Source organism: Lineus longissimus, chromosome 18 (genome assembly GCF_910592395.1).
Source record: "Lineus longissimus chromosome 18, tnLinLong1.2, whole genome shotgun sequence".
NCBI lineage: Eukaryota > Metazoa > Nemertea > Pilidiophora > Heteronemertea > Lineidae > Lineus > Lineus longissimus.
In genome coordinates, this window is record NC_088325.1 from 10,521,981 (window position 1) to 10,535,096 (window position 13,116).

The window sequence follows — 13,116 nt, forward strand, 5'->3', positions numbered from 1 at the left end:
TTTTAGTCACGTGACAGTCCGACATCGACGCTTATTTCAATGCATTTGAGCTTATTTCAAAGTCAATTATCTTTGACCCTGCATTGTTTTTAGCGTGAATGATACCATAGAGTCAGAGAGAGAAATATTCAGAACAATTATGTAGTATTTCCAACACTCGGACATGTGCCAGATTGAATCTAACTGCCCTAGTTAAAAAGCCTGAATCCATTAGGGCATTACGAAACCGCATGTTTGTCCGACATTGCCTGTAATTCAGCGATGGGGAAATAGAGGGCAGCAGCTGCAGTGACGTCATCTTCGCGGAATGCTATTGAGCAAGTTTTTAGGCCTTTGCATTTGCATGTACTTGTCTTGCAAATAACCTCGACAGATCTACCATTTTTATTCATTTTCTTCTGACAGTGACACAGCAGTCTGCTGTGTAGCCACTGAGAGAGGGAATCCAATGAGCCAAACAAAGGTTCCTTTCAGGGTCACGTGCAGCTTGTCACAAACGAAAAACTAAAGAACAAGGCAAAATGCCACAAGCTAACAGTCGATCATCTTGACCCTCAATGTATTGACATTGCTCAGCTTCCAGACGAAGTAGACAATACGGAGGCCATAGGCCTACTGCTGGATGTTTCTATGAATGGCTACGTAGCCTAATATTCTATCCTGTTTGGATCATAGCCCACCTGTTGCATCTTGACCCTCGAGCCTTGGATCCACTCCACCGACCCAGACTCAGTTACACCAACGGGGAGGTATTAAACGCACCATGTAACTCTGATGGTTCACAATGACCTGTTAAGACATCCTTCCCAATGAAAAAGACATCGAGACGTGATACATTTGTACAATAGTTTATTTATTATCTTGTCACAACTTACAAAGATCGAAACAATAAACAGCTTTGCATAATCATTCAAAGACAGTAATTTTGGCAGGTTACAATAATAGCACAATCATGTGGGTGTTTACAGACATTGGCAACTAAAGCTTGAAGCAAAATAAATGCAGACACTTCAAAGACAACTGCCCTCAATTTGTTGTGGCCCGAACTGTAATTGAAAGGAAGAAAATCTAGATAGTTGTTGTACAAGACTTAGTGTATATATAATGGAACCTCCCTTAGCAGACACCTCTCTAATAAGGACAACTTCTCTATCGAGGACACTAGCTTTGATCCCCAATGGGGTGTTTCCATTCAATTTGACCGATCCAATCAGGACACCTCTCTATTAAGGACAGTACTTGTCATTCCCGAGGATGTCCTTAACAGAGAGGTTCTACTGTATGTGTTCAATCAGAGCAGAGGGCCATATGTTCCTTTCTAAAATATGTGCACTCTGCAGTGAGGAGACCTCTCAAGTTTTTTGGCCCAACGCATACTCAAAAGTTTAGTCATGATCATGTGATATCAATATCAGAAATGCGATTAAACGTGTCAAAATTGTCTATTGGAATACAGTAAACCTTGCTTATTACGGACTTGTGTGAACCGGATACTTGAAATCAACATATCAGTATTTCAATTCACAGTTCCAAGTCTATTTCTGATGCATATACATGTAAACATCATGAATTTCGTATATAACGGACAGAAAATGCTCGTCCAGTCGAGTTTGATACATTTACTGTATGAAATTTCCAAGTGCTTTAATAAGTTATTAAGAGCAAAAGAGGAAAGTTAACAAGCTTTTATAATACAACATTTTCAACTTTTCCTTTCTCGCTTCCCTTTGAATATTTTAAAAATAACAAATACAAAATTTGAGGCAAAAAAGGTTAATTTCTACTGCGAAGGAAAAAGACTGTGTAGAGAAAACATGTGCTAAAGGCAAAATTTAATGAGTAAAATGTTCAAAAATTCTGAAAAATTCTTGAAATGTAAAAGTCTCCTCACAACTTCATTATTACTCAGTGAGGTTTTGCAAATTCGAAGGTGACCCATGTTCCGTTATGCAGCAGTCTTGAATGATCTGTTAACATTTCTCAATTGGCTATCGATCAGAATAGCGAGGCAGTTCGACTGATTTTAGAAATTAACATCAGCACTTGTCACCCCTGAAGTTGTGGGTTTTAGTCCTGTTGGCCCACATCTGATGTGACAATGGAGGTTTCCTCCTACATTACATTTATGGATTACAAAGCGCCCAATAGGGTTTACTATTTATGGAGCTACAAACTGCTCCAGTTGAAGCTCTCTGAACAGTTTGAATGTTTTAATCTTTTTTGATTAGATTAGTTCTGTTGATTATGTCCAATGGGTGTCGGAATAGACATCGAAACATCACCTATATGCAAGTCTACTCCATTGCAGATACAAAGAAAATATCATTCCTTTAAAACTGTATAAACATGTCGTCATTGTTCGTTCATGGATAGAGAAGTTGTTACTCCATTATCTTTCTTGGTGTCATCCAAATAATCTCCTTTGCGTAATCCCACTTTCAGTGTCGTTTTGGTGTTCCCGACTGAAAAAAAAGAATAAACAAATGAATTGAGATTTCTGGCTAATCAAATCGAAATGATGTTTTGGTCCTATAATATACTCCAAAAAATTGCGATATCATAAAAAGTTTAGAAGGATTACAGGGTATGCACAATGAGTCATATATTGTAAAACTAGAGAACGGTAAGTTTTAAAAAATTGAACTGAAAAACGAACATCTAGAATTACAATTGTTTACTTCCTGAAAAGCTAGCATTAAAGGCCAACACTGTTCGTTAAAAATATTTGAATTTCTAATTGAATTTGAAAATTTCCAACGGTATAAATACATACTACTACTAGATATAAATTTCAGCATTGCTGTTGTGTAAACTGATATACAAATACTATGAATACCAAGTTTCAGCACATTTGTATGCATAATAAACTGCACAACAGCATTGTGTATAACTGCATTTCTATTTTCCTGGACCACCAGTAATTACGAATGCCATACCCCTTTAAACTAAAACAGGAAGAGGCATCAGTGCATGATATTTTATAAGAAAAGACTTGGAAATTACAAGAAAAGATATAAAAGATGTAGTTAGCATGTGCAGCTCGAAGAAATCTGAATACCCGCATGTCTAGTTGAGACCAGGAAGAGGAAGGCCTAGTGGGTTTAGTCCTCCCAAGCCTTTAGGTTGCTCCTTTTCATGCTAAAAGGTAAGAGTGTTCTGATACATCTAGGTGTTGGTGCTAGTGAAAGCATGTTTGCTTGTACCAAAATAATCAACAGCAAGCATGACCTGACTTTGAACGACTGACTTTGAACGACTGACTTTGAACGACTGACTTTGAACGGCTGACTTTGAACGACTGACTTTGAACGACTGACTTTGAACGACTGACTTTGAATGAATGACTTTCAAACTCTAATACAGTTTACAGATTGACACAATGACCGACATGAACATACTCATGACATGTAGGCTTTTTTAAACAAAATAAAAAGATTCATGATTGTTTGGTAAAATTACGAAATCCCTTTCATTTTTCCCAAACAAAGAAAAAAATTTCGCCATTTCTATTTTCATAAATTGCATTTATTCGTGAAATCTGCAAAATTAAAAATCAGATGGTTAACAAATGGTAGTATACTCACAATGAGGCGCACCGCAAACTGTGCTGAAACGTCCCTGCCCGTCGCCAGCGCTGATTTTAAAACGCCACTTTTCTCGAAGCCAATGTGGAATTTTTCATCGTAGTCACATTCTAAGTAAACAAACTGGCCGTCGACAGATACCGTTCGCAATTTTGTTTCTGGTCCTGCTACATTCGGATGTGGCTGGTATTAAAAATAGGAAAAGAAAATAGCATTATGATGTCATAAACCGCAAATGCTGGCAGCTGAGGCATTTAAAATCGCTGCTAAAGTGGTCTGTAATGGTTTTAACTGTTACAATTGATTTTGAACTGTATATTTTCAACCACGTGACTTGAAAACACTCGAGTAAACTTTAGATGGACAAAATATCTGCTTTAACTTATACTTACATAGTGTTTCAGGACAACGGCGCCATTTTCGATTGTTAGGTAGTTGAAGTTGTTGTGTATCTGAACTGTGTAGTTGTAAGACTGGGCAACCGTCCACAGAGCTTAAAAAATTAGCAAACAGTCGGTCAATGAACAAGGAACTAGAAAGGAATCTTCTACTTTCCAGCATGCGTTTTTTCCTTATGGCTATGCAACAGAACCAGGCCAATGTCTCTAAAAAACCTGGCTGTAGTCTCTTGTTCCTCCATTGATCTCCTGAGCTTTGACTCCATTGATGCACTGTATGGCCTGTGGCCAGTCTCTCCGGGTCCCGGATTGGGCTGTTCTGGAGCACAGGCTGTGGTGTCTGATCAGATGTGTTGCACTGGCACCTTCCGGACTCAGCCATGTTCATCATAGGCTGCAGTGGCCTGCCTTATGACAAAAGATGGTGTTCGCCTCTCTTCTGTCCATATTTAGGAGGGTGATAGCTCCGGAGGGTGATAGCTTCTTAAATGCTATCGACAAAATCCTAAAGTTAGGGTTACATTAGCATTAGTAAGTAACATATCAAGGGTTTTTACCTACTTACCGTTGAATGTATTCGGCCCTTCTAAACCGTTAGCATCTACTGTTAGCATTCCCATCGGCGCCTGAACAATCTGGACTGCCCGACCGCTGTTTCTTGATACCAGCTGGACTATGTTGCCGACGTTGAAGAATTCCTGTAAAAAAACGTTTAAAAGTCTACATTAGTTGTTGGATAAGATGAAGAAACTCCTTCATCTTTGCATGGAAGGTATATGTGACCCGCTCTACCAAAACTAGGCGCTTGTCGCATCTGAACTTGACAGGTTGATACAGACTTGTTGTTCATTTCCCAATTGTTGACCTTTTGTGAAATCTATTACAAACTGATTTGGTCACATTCAACAAAAGGTCTACAATAGGGAAATGAACAACAAGTCCGTATCAACCTGTCAAGTTCAGATGCGATAAGCGCCTAGTTTTGGTAGAGCGGGTCACATATGTATTACAAATGTAAGAATGTAAGTGCCCTCCCCAATTATGATGCCTACATCAAAGATTGTAAATGCTATAAAGAGATTTGCTCTTAGAAATTAACACTGAAATGACATCTTTGCATTTTAAAACTGCCCTCCCGAATTAGGATGCCTACATCAAAGAATGTAAATGCTCTGAAGAGATAGCCATTTAAAATTGACACCGAAATAAACAGGGATCATATCCCCAATAAAGAAAATGAAAGAGCTAGTTAAAAACCAGCTTACTGCCACTGCTACTCCACTGTGTGTGTACTTGTCAAATGTGTTCACGGCTGAATCCCATTCCTTCCGTAGCGAGCCAAATAAACCCTGTAAATTAACGATCAAAGTTGTGAAAATAGGCAAGCAATATTCGCCATGGCTTTCACTCGATCAGCCCAGCGGAGTGGAGGTACATCGCTGTGGTTAACATCAGTGCCAGTGGATATTTTAAAGTCAGCAGAAGGTTTGTCTGGCAATTCCATGGGCTTTTGCAGGCAAAGCTCGACTAAATGGGGGCTAAAGATCTCAGCGTGGGCCTGCTGCCTTAGAAAGAACCACCTTTTGCTGGCTTTTTCCAGGACACGGATGTGCATACACCTTTCTATAGACGTGACCCCACAGCCCCCCCCCCCCCCGGTTATTTGATGTAATAAGAACCACAGCATACAAGATATCTCACCAAATCAGGCCAACTTCAGCAGGGTTTAGAATGAGTGTACTTTCGGAATGATAGATACTCACAGACGACATGCTGTTTGTTATAAAAGAACTCCACACTCCTCACAGACAATTCAATATCTAAACAAATCTTCAAAGACAGATAACCGGGACAGGAATATTCAGCTGTCAGTACCTACAACCAGGCGACTGATGTAGACTTTATTCCATGAATGTATGTTGGGAACAAAGTAAACATTAAAGTTTGTTCCAAAATATGCCGACTGGATTCCAGTCTACAACAATGACATGTAAAAGGCCTGTAAAATGTATGCAGATTTGATGAAATGCATTTGAGAACTAGGCCAACTTTGTTATGATAAGGTCATGTGTTCAGTAGTGTCAACAGAAGATGAATACAATTATGGATATCAAAATTATCATGAGTCACTCAATGCCATATGGGTTCAGCCTGGTTATTATTAGTACAAAATGTAAAGTTTGTTTCAAGTTAACTTCGCTGAGCATAACTAGGTCATACTCTGTTCTTATTTTTTTCTTACTATCTAAATGCTTTTGAGTTCAGTGCAAACTTTCTGTTGTATAGTCGAAAATGCATTTGCCTCTGACATTGAAACATTCAAACTATCTGGGTAGGTTTAAACACGTAGAAATCCAGGAATTTCTGAGTCAAAGCCAGGTCAGCCAGCTTCCTCATCGTGGTGAAGAATCTGGTGAAATTGACACTTTTAGTAGGCCAGGCCCACCACATGGTGTCTCAATGAAATGTTCCATGGTCCATGTGTATTGTATGAAAAATGAAAAGTGTGACAAGATGTCAAGATTTGACTATTACAGTAAAACCTGTCTATTGAGGGCATCCTTGGGACTAACAAATGCTGTCCTTAATTGAGAGGGGTCTTGATTACACTTACAGAGGTCAAATTCAATGGAAATGACCAACTTGGGACCAAATGCGGTGTCCTTTATAATAGATATTGTGTTTTTATTAAGTAGAGAGGTGCCACTGTAGATAATTTGGTAAGTTTCTTAAGCTTCTATTCCAGCGTATTAAAAGGTTTTTGAGGGGGGAATAGACACTGAATGCATTTAATTTAAAGCCAAGCTTGAAAATAAAACGTACCTTTGATTTCTGATTGGGTACACCTGGCTTGCTGGGCATGGGCTGTGCTCCAGGGGCGGGCATTGTGGTCTTCTGAGGCAGTGGGGCAGCTGGTCCATACGCGCCCGCTTGACCATACGAGGATGGTGGGACGTTGGGAGTATGCGAAGGGGCGTATGGTTGCGATGTTGGGGCATTTGACATGCTATGTTGCCGATTTTGGTCATATCTCATCGCATCATGTCCATACTGATTTGGTCCGCCAGTTTGTGCTGACCCGTATGGTTGGTTTGGTGCGTACGGGGGTTGTTGTCCATAGCCACTAGGTGGAGCATAAGCTGGCGGTGGGGGACCATAACCACCATACGGATTGGCTTCATGTGGTTGTCGGTAAGACATCTGAAGGAAGAAAATGTCTAAAATAAAAACAGAGGAAGTTGAGACAGTTGCCTGATAGGTAGTACATGTAGTAGGCCTACCACAGCAGAGTCACATTTTTGACAGGTTTTTGGGTTGCCAAAATTATCAAAAAAGAAGTTTTGTGCACATAATAAACCTCTAAACTGGGAGATAGAATAATTTGATGTATGGATGTTACCTCTTAGTTCCTGTATACGTTGACAGAAACTGTGGATTTGGTGCAAAACGAGAGAAAACAAGCCGGAAAAGGCTAAAAGCTAGAAAAATAATTTTTTTTTCTCGCCGCCTATCGGTCGGGAGACAAACTAAACGGACAACTGTTAGCCTCAAATTAAGAGTTTATTATTCACCACTTTTTGAGTTTTTAAGCAAATTATTTACACATTTTATCCAAAAACAGCTTTTACAATAATTTTCAATGTACAATGTGAACAGATACATGATGGATCTAACCTATTAAATAATTTTTAAACTGCTTTCGAGGATAAGGGTATTCCCAATTCAAGATGGTGGATAAAAAATAAAAATTGACATTTTGCACATAAATTTTAGATTTTTCACCCCAATGTGACCTGTTAACTCTTACCATGGCACGTCTAGTGCTTTCCTTATTGGTGCTACTTCAAATCTGGCTGATCTCGGAAAGTCAGCTAGTCGTGAATGTGAAGAATGGAGGGGGTGAAATCGTTCATGAGACAATCAATGCAAACACAACAGAAGACACAATCAAACTTGAGTTCAAGAAAGCTGATGGCACAATCGTTACACAGCTGATCGACTTCAAATCGGTAATCTGAGTTTTAAGCGTTTGTGGATTTTTGCCCAAAAATTATTTGTCGTGACATGGATATTTGACCATATCCATCGAGCTGATTTTTAGTGGACCAGTGGCAGTGACTGCTAGGCCTAATATGAGGAAGGCTCAGGCCTTGATAGGGAGCTCTTCGTTAATAGTGCTGGTGAGCGAGAATACTCGGGGGGGGGGGGGGTATATAGTTAGGATGATGCCATCATGGCAGTTTACCGAAGAAGCAGTTGGCTAGCACACAATGTCAATGATTGATGGCGAGTAGTTGGTGGGTGGGAGAGGGGGGATATAGTTAGGATGATGCCATCATGGCAGTTGACCAATAGACGCTGTCGCAGTATAGAAAATAAGTGGGGAGAATGTGGGAAACTAAACACAACAGGAGAAGGATAGGTATTTTTGCCCGGAGATAAGCATAATGATCCCAAGACCCAAGTGTAATTAAGATTTATATTCTAATTCAAAAAGACCAACGTCGCCTAGACATACAGTCATGCATAGACTGATGTAGCACAATGCATGAGACACCCTGTATAACGCAAATTTGAAAAAATTTCACCTCTATGCCTTATAACTTCAAGATTAACACCTGATCACTTGGTCAAACTTGGTCAGATGTATTCTACAATACAAGAGACATGCTATTCAGAAATGTATTGGTTTGTGTGAGAGTAACGTACTGCCAAGTCTACAGCCGCTGGAACAGGGGTATGCATGAAATGAAGTCGCGTCATTTTTGGAGGCAGGTAGGCCTGGCCTCCGCACCGGCTTGTGAGACCTGAGGGTAGCGCGTGCGTTTGAGTTAAGTGCGCATGCGCTTTCTACGGAAAATTAAAATGGCCAGTGTTGTGGACGAGTGGTTTCAGGTTTCACGGTAGGATTTTGACATGGAAACGGGGAAATAGACATTGAGACCAATGTACTTTCAAGATTATTGCATTATTAATGGAACCAGACCGTTGACATATTGTCAGACCCCATGATATTGACGAAATCGTCGTCGAAACGGGAAGCCCCGGCCCGATCATGTTGGTGCGCTTGAAACTACGGAAAAGTTAGCAGACGGAAAATCTTTTGCGGAATTTTGCCAGTTCAAAGCACGATTTCTTCGCGGAAAGAGAAAAATGATCTCTGGCAGCGATGCAGATTGTTGTTTAATGCATTTCGATTCGCCCCAGGGTATCGTTACACTTTGATTCGGCCCTGTTTTGACGAAATCTTCAACCGAACAGCGGCTTCTCCGCGTAAACATCGCAGCGTCCCGCTGAATTGTTTGGAAAAAGAAAATCTCTCCCCAGGTAAATTGCTGTGCATTAGCGTATACGATTCGCGTGCAAAAATGTCACCTGGGTGCAGAGGTTTTCTGGTTCCGGTCAAGCGGGTCAAGTTTTTTTCGTTGACGGTATACACGCACACATTCGACCCTTAACCATAAAGCTCGCTTAAGAGCTCCCTAGTAAAGTAGTTTAGTAGTTAAGTTAGTAGTGCATTTGTGTAAATTCACATAAATACCACGTCAAGAAATCTGCTTACCAATTAATCAATGATATACATGAAGTTAAGAGGAATGTTGAAATGTGTAATTTCTTATTCCACAGTTACTTACAATCTTGGCCTAGAGTCTGTAGCCTAGACACCACTTTTAGTGTTGGCTTTTTTGACACTTCAGGAGTTCCAGATCTTCAAAGTGATGGTCCTTGGAGAAGAAGAGCGCGGTCAGACACAGCCACAAGTCCTGTGTTTTGTTACAAGATTTATCAAGAATGAGTTTATTTCATCTGATGCCATGTCAAAGTTGAGACAGGTGTGTATTCTTGTGTTTTAGTTTGACGCCTTAGGATGCCAGCTGCTTATGTAACCCATGTCATGCCTGTGCCAGGGCTTTTTTTTAGAAAATCATTTGTTATTTTTTGTACTTGTATGACAAACATGTTGTAAATAGATCCCAATAAACCATGCAAAATTGGAAAGGTACTTGAGAACAAACATCACTCATCATGTTCATGTGGTGAAGAAAAGAGAAGTACTGGCCAAAGTACACCACCCTGACCACAAAGCTCTAGGGCTCCGAGGCAGAACTCTCTGGGACAGCCGACCTTGTTCCAGAAAACTGACTGACTGACTGTCTAGCGTGTATCTCAGAAATTCTGAACACGAAGATGAAGGAGAAGAAATTAATATCAACGTAAGTCTGTAACTCAGTCCATATCTAACTTGTGTCATCCTTTCAGAAAAATCCAAGTGCTGTGAGACAGCCTGAGGACAACAAAGGCTCAGAAACACACTTCCAAGATATGCCACTAGATGTCGACACTGGAGCTCGTCATATTACTCCCCACCTTCAAACGAGTTGTCACGATGCACGAGACGCCACCTATACTAAGGAGGCAGATCTCAGGGTGGTTGCTCGGCGTAAGTTTTGTGATGTTTCAAAGCTTTACCGGGAATTAGAAAAAGTGGTGGAGGCCCTCACACTTGTGAAAGGCCAGCATGGTCTTTTGGGTAAAGTACCTCAACCTTCTGGTTGTGACTTTGTCTTAATAGGATCTGTTTGGGATGAATATAAAACACACAAAATATTCCAAAATTGGATAAATTTCCAAAAGTCCAGTTGAAATACCGTTTAGACATTTTTGGTATTGGCTGGGTTCCTTTAGATTGCAGATTTGTGAATTGCAATGCCATTTTAAGTTCTGATGTTCTCTACATCTCCTTTCAGAAACCGGACGATCGGCCACACCGATGCTCGGAGCAAGAAAATACATCCCGGCCAAACAGTCACGCTGTAAAGACATTGCAAATCTGTGGCTTCCGTGCACGTGTCAGACGCAAGTTTGTATCGGTTGGTACCCATGCGGCTTGAAATATTGTCGCGGGAAGGATCAGGCGGGAAAACCTTTCAGTTACAGGTGCGGTATAAAAACGTGCCGGAAGTGTAGACTTTTCGAATATGCTGTGAAGTTCAAACATTACTGCTTGTGGGACAATTGAAGAACGACTCATGACATTTTCTAGTGCACATGACAGTTCTGTATTTATACCTCATGGTTTTGATTACAATAATTTAGGATGTTTTGGATAATTATGATTCTTCTGTCTTTGTCAAGATGGCCAGTATATTATATGAAGCAGATGAAACGCTGCATAAATCGCCTTATTAAGCCTTTAACAGTAGTGGGCCCTCTTAAGAGTAGAATACTTTGAATGAAAGGGTGTTACAATTAGTATTAGATACGGCCAAGTTTGACAAATTTTATAAAAATCATTATTTTCAGACTGAATTTGTTAGATGCACAGAAAAATATGCATTTCCACGGTCTCATTTTTAGTGACGAACTGACAGCACACTTTCCTACTGCCATTTTTTTCCTTTTAAAGTCGGAGATTGAATGTGGCATAAAGTAATCAAAAGGTAAACAAATAAAAATTGGGATAAAGGTGTGGGACTGATATAAAATAGAGCCCAGACTGGGCCTAAATCTGTCATGGGCGAATATATGTAAATATCTTGGGTAAAGAATACCGGACCATGATTTAGACATATCAAGAATGAATCAGGTCGTTGAACAATTACTTTTTTTAATGTTTACACGGTGCTCAATATTGGATTGAATTACAAGTGAGATTATCTCTCTTAACCCTCAAGGACTGGCGCTCGCAAGATTGTAACTTGAAAGGTGAGAGACATAGTCTTGAGTGGTTTAGGGGGGACTTAGAAATTTAGGGTAACAGTGCTTCATTTTTTAAAGCCGAGTATGTGGACCTACTAATATTGATTTAGATCTTTAGTAAGGTGTTCTCATTGATTTGAAATACAAACCACAATTGACACACAATAATTCACATATAAAAAATGTTATGCGCAATGTACACATAACTTACCGGCACATGTAACTGACTCACAACCCTTCACGTAGGTTGCACAGATGCTCAGACCATGATTTACATAACACTCGTGTGAGCTTTGCCCAACTACGCAGTGGCAGTGGGATTACCGTTCGATTAATTTGTTGGGATTACACTTTTACAGATACAATGTACTTGTGTCTGTCTGATTAGGGTTGAGAGATGATAATTGATTATGCGTGACATTTTTGAAACATGATACTAACAAATTATCAAGTAGAAATATTGTATCATAAAATATTATATGGCAAATATGGTCTCTGTGTGCTTTTCTTAGTAATATTTACCATGTAATTTTAGTAAAATGCATATGTTTGTAGATAAATCATAATATGGGTACATGTAAATAGTATTTGAAAACTTTCTTATTATTATTGTGAATGTTGTTTTAATAATTGTTATTGTCCCGTACTGTGGAAATTTTCTCCATTCAGAGACTCCTGTAAAATTTTGCATTGGGGTATCAAACTTTTTGTAAATCTCTACAGATTGTGCAGTGAGGCATGTTCCTTTTCAAGGAATGTGCAAACTGTAATGTTACTAAGTAAAACTCTCAATGAAAAATGTGTGTATTTGTTGCACTGGAAGATCATAGTTAACATGTATCTGCACACAATTTGTTAGCAATAAACCTTTTCTTTAGAACAGTAGATTTGGAAGTTATTCCCTAAGTAGTCTGATCCCTGCATCTAGTTGTGACTTAGTCCTACCCAATCTGTGATGTAGAAGATTCCCTAAGTAGTCTGATCCCTGCATCTGGTTGTGACTTAGTCCTACCCAATCTGGGGTGTAGAAGATTCCCTAAGTAGTTTGATCCCTGCATCTGGTTGTGACTTAGTCCTACCCAATCTGGGGTGTAGAAGATTCCCTAAGTAGTCTGATCCCTGCATCTGGTTGTGACTTAGTCCTACCCAATCTGGGGTGTAGAAGATTCCCTAAGTAGTCTGATCCCTGCACCTGGTTGTGACTTAGTCCTACCCAATCTGGGGTGTAGAAGATTCCCTAAGTAGTTTGATCCCTGCATCTGGTTGTGACTTAGTCCTACCCAATCTGGGGTGTAGAAGATTCCCTAAGTAGTCTGATCCCTGCATCTGGTTGTGACTTAGTCCTACCCAATCTGGGGTGTAGAAGATTCCCTAAGTAGTCTGATCCCTGCATCTGGTTGTGACTTAGTCCTACCCAATCTGGGGTGTAGATG

General features: G+C 39.9%; 2 protein-coding genes across 3 annotated transcripts; one reads left to right on the forward strand and one right to left on the reverse strand.

Annotated features, from left to right (window-relative positions):
- Nucleotides 1-832: 832 nt before the first annotated feature.
- On the reverse strand, nt 833-7,501 carry LOC135502431 (uncharacterized). 2 transcript variants are annotated; one of them, XM_064795259.1, is made up of 7 exons: nt 7,383-7,501; nt 6,806-7,183; nt 5,248-5,331; nt 4,548-4,680; nt 3,977-4,077; nt 3,585-3,767; nt 833-2,462 (listed from the first exon to the last, which is right to left on the reverse strand). In XM_064795259.1, the coding sequence occupies exons 2-7, from the start codon at nt 7,181-7,183 to the stop codon at nt 2,439-2,441; spliced, it is 903 nt and encodes a 300-aa protein (XP_064651329.1). In that variant the 5' UTR covers nt 7,383-7,501; the 3' UTR covers nt 833-2,438. The 2 variants fall into 2 exon arrangements, with proteins under 2 accessions (XP_064651329.1, XP_064651330.1); XM_064795260.1 differs by lacking the exons at nt 6,806-7,183; nt 7,383-7,501 and adding an exon at nt 5,746-5,951.
- Nucleotides 7,502-7,705: 204 nt separating this feature from the next.
- Nucleotides 7,706-12,557, forward strand: LOC135502508 (out at first protein-like). The gene is made up of 4 exons (XM_064795417.1): nt 7,706-7,992; nt 9,682-9,816; nt 10,244-10,424; nt 10,732-12,557. The coding sequence occupies exons 1-4, from the start codon at nt 7,792-7,794 to the stop codon at nt 11,001-11,003; spliced, it is 789 nt and encodes a 262-aa protein (XP_064651487.1). The 5' UTR covers nt 7,706-7,791; the 3' UTR covers nt 11,004-12,557.
- The last annotated feature ends 559 nt before the right edge of the window (nt 12,558-13,116 follow it).

Excerpts from the sequence above, each read along its gene's own strand:
- LOC135502431 (XM_064795259.1), bottom strand. The coding sequence starts at position 7,183 with ATGTCTTACCGACAACCACATGAAGCCAATCCGTATGGTGGTTATGGT. Across the intron at positions 5,332-6,805 it reads TACCCAATCAGAAATCAAAG|GGTTTATTTGGCTCGCTACG; the intron begins GTACGTTTTATT and ends GTTAATTTACAG. Across the intron at positions 4,078-4,547 it reads AGGGCCGAATACATTCAACG|CTCTGTGGACGGTTGCCCAG; the intron begins GTAAGTAGGTAA and ends TAATTTTTTAAG.
- LOC135502508 (XM_064795417.1), top strand. The coding sequence starts at position 7,792 with ATGGCACGTCTAGTGCTTTCCTTATTGGTGCTACTTCAAATCTGGCTG. Across the intron at positions 7,993-9,681 it reads AGCTGATCGACTTCAAATCG|GAGTTCCAGATCTTCAAAGT; the intron begins GTAATCTGAGTT and ends TTGACACTTCAG. Across the intron at positions 9,817-10,243 it reads CCATGTCAAAGTTGAGACAG|AAAAATCCAAGTGCTGTGAG; the intron begins GTGTGTATTCTT and ends TCATCCTTTCAG.